This window comes from Eschrichtius robustus, chromosome 2, assembly GCF_028021215.1.
Source record: "Eschrichtius robustus isolate mEscRob2 chromosome 2, mEscRob2.pri, whole genome shotgun sequence".
In the NCBI taxonomy this organism is placed as follows: Eukaryota; Metazoa; Chordata; class Mammalia; order Artiodactyla; family Eschrichtiidae; genus Eschrichtius; species Eschrichtius robustus.
In genome coordinates this window covers 7,788,441-7,801,454 of record NC_090825.1, presented here as the reverse complement: position 1 = coordinate 7,801,454, position 13,014 = coordinate 7,788,441, and the positions used below count along the sequence as shown (strand labels likewise).

Sequence of the window (13,014 nt, the reverse complement as noted above, 5' to 3'; positions counted from 1 at the left end):
CCTTCCTCCTTGTTCATGCTCAGACTCTCTCCCTCCTCCAGAAACCATACTCTTGCCTCATCATGATTTGCAGCCCCTTCACTTTTTTCTCTGCCTAATTTGAACATTTCCACCCATGGGAGGATTGAGTCAATGGGGCGCAAAATATGGAGACTGTGAAATTTGATGTACCCTCCTCTTCGTGTCTTCTCCGTCTTGACATCTCACCGTGTATTCGTGTGCACACCCCTTTTTAAAGAAGAGGCCCCTCTCCTCCCTTTCATAACCACCCTCTTTACTGGAACCTTAATAGTTTGCCACCCCTGTTTTTCTGGATCTTATACCACCTCTCCCTCTTAAATCTACAATCTCTTCTCCACTCACCACTCCTCAGAAAAGAGGCCACGTTTAAGGATCTGTTTTCTGTACCCTAAAATTTTCTGAACTTTGGTCCTTCAGTGCTTACCTGATTTCATTGAATTTTCTGGGGTTACCTAGCATTCAAGTTACCACAGATATCCTGTCCCACTTCTGCTTCATCTGTTCCCTTCTTGGTTTCTCATGTCATGGATTCTGTCTCCTGTTTTTCTAAAACTGACCCCAAAGTTGACCATTGACTGTCCTTTGACTAAAGCCAGTAGTCTTCGCTCTACCTCATCAGGGTACAGTGGATGAGGCCTCTTTTTACTTTTATTTTTTATTAAAAAAATTTTTTTAACATGTTTATTGGAGTATAATTGCTTTACAGTGTTGTATTCATTTCTGCTGTATAACAAAGTGAGTCAGCTATATGTATACATATATCCCCATATCCCCTGCCTCTTGTGTCTCCCTCCCACCCTCTCTATCCCACCCCTCTAGGTGCTTTGGTACCGAGTTGATCTCCCTGTGCGATGCAGCTGCTTTCCACTAGCTATCTATTTTACATCTGAGACCTCTTTTTAAAATGTGTTATTTCTATCCTCCAACTTAACTTGGCTCCCATGGTGCTGTGTTCACTTGATGCGCTATATCTGTTCTCTTGTCTCATCTTCGTGTGGTTACTTTTCTTGAACAAATTCTAAATATTCACTTCTCTTTAGCCCTTTTTTTCTCTCATGCTTTCCCTTGGTGAGTCTCAACCACACCCATGATTTTAAACATTCCAAAGATTATATGCTGTCTCTGAATTCTTTTTTTTCCTGAGCATCCAACCTGGATTTTCCACAATCTGCTGCATTTCCTTAAATATTCTCTTGGCATCTTAAACCCAACATGCCCAAAACCAAATGATCATATCCTCCTCTAAAACTTCTCCTGTTGATTATCATATTTTAAAAAATGGCATGACTGTCCTCAAAGTGACTCACATTCTTTATCTTCAGTCCATCTGTGCCTCTTTGCTTTCTGTTCCTCCCAATTTAACAGATTAGAACAACAACCATTTATTATATTTCACACTTCGGGGGTTAGGAAATTGGACAGCGCTCAACTAGTTGATTTCTTTGCTCTTGTGATACTAAAGTCACTCAGTGGGTTTCAGCTTTACTCATATATCAGGTGCCTTGGTGGGGCTGGCTGGGAAGCTGGGCTTAGTCGGAAACATCACCAGGAGGACCTATATGTGGTCTCCCTGGCATGGCAGTTTCAGGGACAGTGGGTTTCTGACCCAGTGTCTCAGTGCCCCAGAGGAGACAGGAAGTAGAAACTGCTAGCCTCTTAGGGTATGGGCTTGGAAACTAGGGTACCATCACTTCTGACCCAGTGTCTCAGTGCCCCAGAGGAGACAGGAAGTAGAAACTGCTAGCCTCTTAGGGTATGGGCTTGGAAACTAGGGTACCATCACTTCTGACCCAGTGTCTCAGTGCCCCAGAGGAGACAGGAAGTAGAAACTGCTAGCCTCTTAGGGTATGGGCTTGGAAACTAGGGTACCATCACTTCTGTTGTATCTGACTGAGCAAAGCAGTCAGAGAGCCAACCCAGATTCAAGAGAGGGGGTGAAGATCCAACCTTCAGTGGGAGGAAGGTCGAAGAAGCTGTGGACATGTTTAATTTTCTGTACTTTGCCTCACCCATCACACTGAGTGTTCGCTGGGTTTGCCTTAATTTCTGTTCACATTGACCCCACCTGAAGTCACAGCTTCCTTTCTTTCTCTTCTGAACAATTGCTGTATCTTCAATTTAACTTCTCGACCTTTATGCTCTTCTTTAGCCTATTTCCTATGTATGCTATGGTGAGAATGATTACTATTTCTTCTAATGTTAATATACTGTGGTAGCTTATTGCCTAAGAACAGAGACCTCAGACCTTAGTATCGTTCACCGTCCAAATCTTAACCCAACATTCTCTCTAAGCTGCTTTCCAGTTCTCCCCTGTCTATCCCCTGGGGTCAAGTACAGTAAACACATGTTGCCTACTCATTCCTCTTGGCCCTCAAGTGCATCCTTTCATCCTCTCCTGGATTACCTCCAGAAGTCTCCATCTGTTGAAATCCTCTTTATCCTCCACTATTAAACTCAAATACGAAGTCTTCCTTTGACCCACTCTTGATCTCTCTAAATAGCAGTCGTACTCTCTCTCCTAACCCCCATAGCGCTCCTGCTTCTTTTTTATGATTTTCTAACAGCTTGGATTATAGTTATTTTTATGAACCTATCTTATTTTAAAGCTTATTAATCTTTTAAATTATTCGTAATCTTTAAAGTTTCCCTGCTCCCAGCACGGCCATTTCATTTCACCCAGTAGGTGCTCCATCTAGGTTTTATTTGATGCACACTTGATCTCTAGCCAAAAACTTTGCAGGCAGGTCATCTGTAAATTTCAAAGGAGAAATGCACCCACTGTGGATGATTTTTCAGAGTTGGGTAGCATAGTGTTAATCAGGTTATTAGTCAAGGACAGACAATGGTCATGGCCTTATTTAATAGGGGCTTTTGTATTTTGAAAAGGGAAGGGGAGGGATTCTTAGGGCTTCCACATATAGATCTGCATTTGCATGAGGGGGCAAGAATGACGTTCCAAGGGAAAACCAATCGATGATCACAACTCTGAAACCGAATTCTTCACGGGGGAGGGGACGATGACAACTTGATAGAGCTTAAACTTGAACATTCCTTCTTTTATAGTCAATGGCTTATCTCATAAAATTATTGGGAGGAAAAGAGGTCTAGATTGAGACATACATCATTACTCACACATTTCTGAAATATCTCCTAGAAAAAGGTGTGTTTGTCCAAGCACGGCAAGGCTCTTTTTTTTTAAAGGGCGTGATGGGGCTTTACTGAAAGACCACCCACCAGAAAACGTGAACCCATGTTAACGCACTTGTTCTCTTTTGCGTGTTTTAGGCACTTTCCCCACATGACGGGACGACGAACTTCTGGTTAAAGACAAGTGTCCAGAGCCTAAGGTCTCCTGCCCACCATGAACGGACCCTGCATCATTGCGTGGCTCTTCTCAAGCCTGGGATGGTGGAGACTCGCCCAGCCGGAGACAGACGCATCTCAGTGCCAGAGAGCAGAGCACCCGGTCATTTCCTATAAAGGTGAGGGTCGAGCACGCTCTGATTGCAAAGGCACCATTTAAATGCTCGTTCCATACTCATAATAGCACTGGTTATCACTCTATTATTCTGTGAGTCTTGTTTTAGACATTGTTTAAAATCAGAGCAAAAATACAAAATCCCCCATCACCAGAGTTTCATATTCTGAAACTGATCACTATCTTAAGAAGAATCCAAGCTCAGAATAATCATAGGCAGAAAGTTCCATTGTTGAGGCCACTTTTACTTAACAGGTGCTGTCAGCCTCCTAGGCATTTGAACCGGGGGAGAAAAATGTGACCCACAGAAATAACAACAAAACCAAACCAAACCAAAAATTCTTCATTTCAGCATTTCCCAACAAAGCCTTAGTCCCACCACACAATGTACGCCTTTGTCTCTGTCTGGCATTGCGTGGCAGACAGAATTGGTTTACTGTCTCAAATATGCCTACATATCTGTAGGATCAATTGATTAGTGTGTATACACATTCTTTCATTCTTTAATTCATCAAAATTTATTTAGGGTTCTTTACACCCTGGACATTTCTAAGCATTTAAGGTGATAAGTAAACTAGTCTTTGTCTCTGTCCTCAAGGAACTTGCTCTTATATCATGAAACTGAGTATAATTAATCAGACATTGTATTTTAATAATTCATCCAATGAATAGTTTTGTAGTCTGTAATTTTGTAACTTTTATATCACAAAAAGATTTGAAATATATACAAAAATAGAAGAGTCTAAGGAACACCCAGCCCCTGTATTTATTAATCCCTGGCCCACCTTTTTTCATGTATATCCCCACCCATGCTCTACCCACATTCACCAAATTATTTTGAAGCAAATTCAAGAAATGATACAATAGTGCCATAATATTTCACTTCTTGGCTATCAAAGATAAGGAATTCGTGATGCCATAATCACACCAAAACATCAGAAACCCAGACAAAAACCAATGCCATAAAATTAGCAAACATCCAGTGAGTCCTGTGAGAGCCCTGATGGTCCCAGGAATGCTTGTGCCTTGTTCTGGTAACGGTTGAACTGAGTCAGGAACGGAAGGACCTTCATCTATTGCAGTTGGCTGGTGTCGTCTATTGCAGTTGGCTGGTGTATGTCTTGAGTCTCTTCATCCTTCGCTGTGTTTTGTTGTTGTTGCTCTCCCCTTGCAAATTAATTTTTAAAGAAACTTGAATCCATCGTCCTGCAGAGTTTCCACAATCCAGGGTTTGCCCAGCGCTTCCCATTGCCGTCGTTCAGACGCTCTTCCGTCCTGAATGTGTCTGTAAATTAGTAGTGATATCCAGAGGCCGCCGAGATTCAGGTGTGCATCTTTGTGTCTCTGCTGTGTCACGGATGGTGCTGCGTCCTTCATCGGGATGTGAATTGATCAGTCATCGAGGATCACGGCCTAAATCTCCTGATTCATTCATGGGTGAAAAACTGGGAGTTTTTAATTTTACAATTCTTTTTGCATTTAATGGGTAAAATATTTCTACATAAAGTAACTTTCCCTCCTCAACTATTTGAATATCCTGAGGGTGCAACTGACATAGGAAAGGCAGAGTGAATGCTTATTTTTCTTCCCTTTACCATTTTTGTTAAGAGCCTACTTAGTTGGTTCTCCAACATTATCCAGAGGGGACAAATAAAATGTTATGTTTGCTTTTTTAAAAAAAAAGTGGTTATTAGAATTATTTTTAATACATGGATTTCAGTATTTGTATATTTCCATCACTTGCAGCTTATGTTCTTACAGATGGTGAAATCATCACATTTCAGGCCTAGGGGAGCCTCTTGAGGTTGGCCCCTGAGTTCTTTGGCAACAACCCAAGTGGCCTTGGATGGCTTGATTATTCTCTGGGATAATAAGACTCCTCTTATCCATTTCCTTCTATTGACCTGAGAATCAGCCGTTTTTATCTGATTCAAGCATAGGGGTGATCAAAGTCAGGTGTTTTCAGTGTACAGAGCTAAGGAAAACGTTCTTTAAAACACACCAGAAGTTGCTCTGGAAACTTCCAGCTCATCTCCAGGACTCTAGAGACTTTCTGATCCTCTTCCATTTTATGTCTCTATCTTTCTCTCCTGTGCACAGAATCCTGTCTCTGCAGGTCAGCATAATTATTCCTTTGCCTTTTCCTGTAATACATACTTAGTCATTTCAGAATAACAGTTCTGTGCAACTTTAGTCCTTGTTGACTACAGAAAACCCTTTCGGATGATTTTTCTTCTTTTCTTTTAGTCCTCAGGGTATAAATCTCACCGGAAAATTGAAGCAAAATTAGCACCTCGAAATTGAAAGAATTTCCCTTTGTAGGGTTGTGCCGCCAACTCAAAATCCAGTTAATTTCATTTGTTTAATTTCACTTGATTTTTCGAGGTTTTCAAAATTTACATTACATTATTCTGTAGTGTTTTAAAGTCAAATTAATAAAACAAGCGGTGTTCAGAGAAACTGTTTTCCTTACCTTGTTCACGCTCTCTGCCTTTAGCTGACCTTTTACTTATAGTTTATAGTTTATGCTTCTTTTTAAATATAAACCAAACTCCACACACACATACACATGCACATATATATTCATACCCTCTTTTCTTAAAGAGTAGCATATATACAGAGTTTTCTCTATCTGGCATTTTTTGACATCGTGATATACCCTGGAGTCCACGTCCCAGTAGTATGGATTTATGTCACTTCTTCTCATAGTCACATAGCTCTCCTCTATGTAATGAACTCTAGTCTACTCAGCAACTCCCTGCTGGGAGAAGTGATAATGTATAGTGTTACAATGTGTAGTGCCTCCTGCACTTTTGATATTTTTGCAAGTGTAACATTGACAGAGATTCCTGGAATTGGGATTGCTGGGTCACGGGGTGACTGCAGTTGTGGTTTTGCTAGATAACTGCCTGATTCCCTTTCATGAAGGTTGCACCATTTTGCATTCTCATTGCCCTGGATAGGAGTATCTGTTTCGCACTAAACTTTCCAACAGAGTGCACTGTTAAGCTGTGGGATTTGGGAAAACCCCATAGCTCATAAATGGCATCTCAACATACTTTTGATTTTCATTTTTAAAATTTGGACTGAACATTCAACAGACATTTAATAACTGCCTATATATGTACCGGGGTCTGTGCTAAATATGGAGGAGATAGAGGTAAAAAACCTAGTTCCTGTTAAGGGTCTAGAATATCTTGAGGAATATAAACCAAAAGGACCATTGCATTACACTGTATTAAGGGTCCTCTCAGGTGTCTTTGCCGGGTGCTGTGTGAGCCCAGGGAAGGGGTGTCTGAAGCAGACAGCCTGTGCTGTAGAGGAATGGTTAAGGAGGTTTTCTAGGATGCAGCAACGGCAGAGCTGAGTCCCAGATGATTGTTAGAAGGTGTTTATGAATCTCATGAGGGGAGCACAGCGGTTTTTGGCAAGTGTCGAGTACAGTAAGCCATGAAATCTTAGTTCAGATTACAGAGCGGAAGTAGAAGGAGATGAAACTTACAGTGAGGATTCAATAATGCACGGCATCAAAAGGCATCTCAAGAAGTCCCCCTCGGGCTTGCCTGGTGGCGCAGTGGTTGAGAGTCTGCCTGCCAATGCAGGGGACACGGGTTCGAGCCCTGGTCTGGGAGGATCCCACATGCCGTGGAGCAACTGGGCCCGTGAGCCGCAACTACTGAGCCTGCACGTCTGGAGCCTGTGCTCCTCAACAGGAGAGGCCGCAATAGTGAGAGGCCCGTGCACCGCGATGAAGAGTGGCCCTCGTTCGCTGCAACTAGAGGAAGCCCTCGCACAGAAACGAAGACCCAACACAGCCAAAAATAAATAAATAAAATTTTTAAAAAAGAATAATCAATGTCTTAAAAAAAAAAAAAAAAAGAAGTCCCCCTCTTGTCTGCACAGGCTCACCTTGGAGGATGGAGAAATGCCGGCAGGAAGAGCAAATTCTGGGACCACTGCTGTGACCAAAGGGAGCAGCGATGAGGGCCTGAGCTGCGGGAGTGGTAGCAGAAATGTAGAGAATTGGGTGGATCCTGGAGATGTGAAGAGGGAGTTGTTGATGTTTTAGAGGATATAAGACAGGAGGGGGCAGGAGGCACTGAGAGTGAGCCCTGGGTTCTTGGCTGTTGATTCCAGACGAAATAAAGAAGGGGAATCTGAAATGATGTTAGATCGAGAAAGCTGAGTTCCTAGCTGCCATCGGCTGGAGTTAACTAACTGAGAGCAGGTATCATGGGAACCAAGAAAGGAGAGCTTTTCCAAGAGGGAGGTGGCCGTCAGCGTGTCTCATGATGCAGCCAGTTCAAGGCACCTGTGGGCCAGAAGGTAGAGTGACAAACTCATCCTGATTTGCCCGAGACTTTTTGGGATGTAGCACTGAAAGCCCTACTATCTTCTGGGAAAACTGGGACAGATGGTCACCCTCCCAGAAACTCTGTCAGCAATGGTGTACTAGTTTCCCAGTATTGCTGTAACCAAATACTACAAACTGGGTGGTTTAAAACAATCACAGTATCTTCTCTCACAGTGCTGAAGGCTAGAAGTCCAGAAGCAAGGTGTCACCAGGGCCACGCTCTGAAAGCTCTAGGGAAGAATCTTGGCCGCTTCTTAGCTTCGGGGGGCTGTCAGCAATCCTTGGCGTTCTTTGGCTTGTGGACCCATCACTCCAGTTCTCTGAGTCTGTAGTCACGTGGCATTCTCTCTGTGCGTCTGTGTTCTGTGTCTGTTTTCTCTGCTTTTTATAAGGACACAAGTCATACTGGGTTTAGGGCCCACCCTCACCCAGCATGACTTCATCTTAATTAATTACATCAAGGCCCTATTTCCAAATAAGGTCACAATCATCACAGGTGCATGAGGTTAGGACTTCAAGATATCTCTGGGTGGGCGTGGGGTGGACACATCAACCCGTAGCAAACGGCATTTATCAGAGCAGTTTGGCAGCAGTGCTGGGGATAAAACTAGATGCTCATGAGTGAAGGGATAAATGTGAGGTGAAGAAATAGACATAAAAATAGAGAATTACTGTCTCAGTTGGCAGGGACATGAGGACAGGGAACGGCTTTCAAGAGAGTATTACTTAATCATCCTTAAATGGTACTGGTGAAGAGAGAAAAGACAGGGGGAGATAATTGACTAGGCAAATTCCCCGGGGCTATAGGAGGGGATAGGATATTGGGCAGAGGTGAGGGATTAGCTCACAGGAAGGAGACCCCACCTCCAGCCAGCCCAGAGGGAGGGAGGCCAGGGCACCCAGGATGCAGGGCAGTTAGAGGGAGGGAGTACCTGGGGACCTCCGTCTTGGCTGAGAAGGAGTATGCAGGCCATGGGCCAAGAGTATGGGTGCTTTAGGAAGGAAGTGCTTCTCTTAAGAAAGGATAAGACTGTTGATCAAAAACAGACATAAAAGATTCCCTGTGGCTGTTTGGAGCCCAGTCAGCCCTTGAAATGGCTCCTGTTATAGCTGAGCAGGGCCATGGCTATGCCCCATCAACACTCTTCTGCGCTCAACACAGGAAAGTTTGAGAAGGTGTGATCAGACACTGATAAGAGAGAACTAAAGGAAGGGCTGGATCATCTTGATGTTTACCATCTTGGTTTCTGGGTACATTTAAAATTTCATGATCTAGCATTATACGTTGGAGGCACCCTGCACGGGAGGCTTCTCAGGAAGCGTCTGCAGGAACATCTCAGTACAAGGAAGCACATTTCATTGAAGTCTTGATTTGATTTACCTGGCTGGGCAGAAGGTGTTGGCAGGATCTTTTTTCCCAGCCTTGGTAAAATATTTACCACTTCGGGCTCTGCTTGTCTTGTGGAGTTCATTGCTCAACAAGCCCTAACAGCTTGCTGTGTTTGCAAGGGTACTCCCTTGACTGCATGTTCTGGAATATTTATCCCTGCTCGTGCAGTGGCTGCTAAAACACCCTGACCCGTGACAGACGCACCCTTCACACTTATGTCCTTGTCGTTTGCTTAAATGTCTGTTCCAATAAAGGGGGGAAAATAGCGACCCTTCAAGACAGCGTGTTTCTCAGCACGCTTACTGAATCTCATAACTGTATCTGAAATGAGTTTTAAATGTTTAATGTCCACTTAAGGCGATTAGTGCCATATTCTGCTTTTGTTTGTTTATTGATTAAAGTTTACCCAGCACGCTCGCAATTTAGAGAATGTGCTCCTGTTATAGGAATTGGGCAATTTCACATAACACACAGAGGAAGACCACCGCTGGGGTGAGTCATGCTGTACTCAGGCTTACTTTGCCTTGCAGCTTTAATATCATGACTAATTTGGAGGCCTTTTTTCAGTGTCTTAGCTGACAGCACTTAGTATTTTTTTAATTTATTTCATTTGAAATATAGTTGATTTATAATGTTGTGTTAACTTCTGCTGTGCAGCAAAGTGATTCAGGTACACATATATATATATAAATATACATATATATGTATATATGTGCACATTCTTTTTCATATTCTTTTCCATTATGGTTTATCACAGGATACTGAATATATTTCCCTGTGCTCTACAGTAGGGTCTTGTTGTTTATTCATTCTATATATAATAGTTTGCATCTGCTAATCCCAGACTCCCAATCCCTCCCTCCCCCACGTCCCCTCCCCCTTGGCAACCACAAGTCTGTTCTCTATGTCTGTGAGTCTGTTTCTGTTTCGTAGATAAGTTCATTTGTGTCGTATTTTAGATTCCATACATAAGTGATGTCATATGGTATTTGTCTTTCTCTTTCTGACTTACTTCACTTAGTATGATAATCTCTAGTTGCATCCGTGTTGCTGTAAATGGCATTATTTCAGTCTTTTTTCATGGCTGAGTAGTATTCCATTGTATATATGTACCACATCTTCTTTATCCCTTCATCTGTCAATGGACATTTAGGTTGTTTCCATGTCTTGGCTATTGTGAATAGTTCTGCTATGAACATAGGGATGCCTGTATGTTTTTGAATTATAGTTTTGTTCACATATTTGCCCAGGACTGGGATTGACAGCACTTAATATTAATGCCCAAGATGACTTCTGCCTGCAGAATCAGGCCAGGTGCTGTGAATTCTCCTCTCAGCTCCCTGGGATCTCTATCTGTAACTCCTGGATGTTCCTGCTGAGTGTCTTCCTACTTCTGGATTTGTTGTTTGGCCTGAGAATTGTTTTGGAACTTATGGAAGAACCGTATGGATGCTTGACACTAGATTAGCAATATTTGGCCCCAGGTCTGAGGGACTCGGAATGGCTATTCCAGCTTGGGCCATCACTGGGACTGGACCGGGATGTGGCATGTGGCCCTCGAGTTTAAACAACTGCCTTATCCCCACATGTAGCCTTAGGTGATTGAAAAATCCATGACCGAAAGGGGCCAACCCAGGATTTTAAACTCGCGTTCTATTCCCATACCACAGGATGAATGATTATTTTTCATGGATCCTGTGTTTTTCTTTCAAATGGTATAACTATATTCCATTGCCTTCCTGTTAAAGGCATTGATGTGTTCAGTGTTGACAATAAAAATGTGTGGCAAGTTTTGTAACTCTCTGTTGGCTCTTCTTTATGTTAACTTACTGGGAGCCCCAGCTCTTCCCTACCTCCGAGAGGCTGTCTTTCTCCCAGTCTGGAGGGTGTCATGTACACATTTCCTCTCTCCCTGTTAACTGCCAACCCTGCCCGTGGTCCTGCCTCTTACCACTCTTCCCTTGACTGGCTCACAGACCTCGGGACCCCTGGCATTGCTTGGCTCACCACCTGCTCCCCTTGGGGCTCCATACCTGTTCTGTGGCTCCTTACGTGTGTCCCAGCATCCCACGCCTGTCCTGTGGCCTCATGCATGTCCCATGGCTCTATAGCTGTCCTGCGGCTCTTCGTGTGGCCTCACAGCCCCATGCACGTGTCAAGGCTCCATGCCTGTCTCGGGGCTCCAGACCTATCCCATGGCCTCGTGAACATCCCAGGGCTCTGTACGTGTCCCACACTGCTCCTCCATTTTCTCTCTGGGTTTTTGCTGTGCGGTCTCTCATGCCCCAGACAGGCATGTGGTTTCATGATCCTGGCTGGATTTTATCTCTTCTCCTAGGATCTAGGACGCTCATCACCACAGGAGGGGCTGTCGTAGATAATTTCTAGAGTCCCTGTCAGATTTCAGAGATTTCAGAGTCTTTGACCCTGTAAAGACCTTGATTAAAATTGCTTACAGTATTTCTCCCTGTTCTTCTAGTCTCAGATCTGCCATTTGACCTTTATAAATCATTAAGTGTGTATGACTGCGTGACAATGGCCCGCTTTCTCCAAGGAAGAATTAGGAAAATTTATTTTAATTAAAAATAGATTGCATAAACTTCATTTTAATATTTTCATGTGAATCTGATTAAATAATAGCAAGATACCGATTACTGTTGAAAAGTGTCTTGAACTCAATGCTTTTCTTTGTAAAAACTAAAATTTACATAAATCAAGTGTGATTCTCTTTGGTTTCATAACGGGTTATGAGTTATCCTCCTTTGCCTTTATTTGGGAAAGAAAAGTGTTGTTATGGATCCTATAAAAAGTCCTTAGACCCATCAATAATTTAACTGCTGTTATCATGCAAATGACTGAATGTTTCATATAATGTAATCTCAAAATTATGTGGGCAGAATATTTGAACCTATATGCAAATGAAACAGCTAAGGTATAAGTACACTGCCTATTCTATACGTTAAGAGCTACACTTGGTAATACATTTTTTATTTTAAAGTCTGTTGCTAGTTTGCTATCTGAAAAAATGGAATATTAAAAAACACATTACTTTTCAACTCTACAATGTAGGTATGTAATGATCATTCATGAGTGCATAGAGGTGTTAGAAGAAAATGCACTCATTGTAAAACCACTATGCATTATTCATTGAGTGAATTGGTTGCAATACCTGTGTTGTACTTTTATGTTTATTGATCTTTGATTGATGAAAGCTGAGGGTCCCTGTTGTATGTTTTTTATAAACAATGATTAAGTTCTGATGAAAATAACTTACTGAGTTTTGAGAATGATCAATAACTTTTGGATTACTTTTGTGTTCTAGCGCCACTAATGAAATAATTTGTAAGATTCCACATCTATATTTTATCTTGAGATAATCAATTTTTGATTGATTTGTCTGGGTGGGGAAATAGTTTCTATTTTTCTGAGACTGCAAATGGAATACTTTAGAAGTTAAGTAGTTCAATGGGATTGCATTAAAACTGGGGATAAGAGTTTGTGAAGTTATTGTCAGGACTCTGATTTAAAACGATCATTTTGTTGGGCCTCAAATGGTATGTTATTGTGTTTTATTTATCTTTAAGCATATTATAGTCTTTCTAAGCATTAAATGGGCAATTCATCCATTTCTCACAATGACGGTAGACAAACATCTAATCCTTTTTTTATTTATGAGTAAGAGTTGGAGATTAAATGTAGGGTGAATAAACTTTTAATTAAGCAATACTTTTTCTTGGATTTTTGACTTCTTGTCTTCTTCTAATATCAAGG

General features: G+C 42.2%; 1 protein-coding gene across 1 annotated transcript in view; it reads left to right on the top strand.

Annotated features, from left to right (window-relative positions):
* SEMA5A (semaphorin 5A) overlaps positions 1-13,014 on the top strand; it is a 492,176-nt gene that overhangs the window by 178,153 nt on the left and 301,009 nt on the right. The window contains exon 3 of the mRNA XM_068531877.1: positions 3,307-3,503. Coding sequence (XP_068387978.1) covers positions 3,383-3,503 — 121 coding nt within the window. The 5' untranslated portion in view covers positions 3,307-3,382. The remainder of the gene's footprint in view (positions 1-3,306; positions 3,504-13,014) is intronic.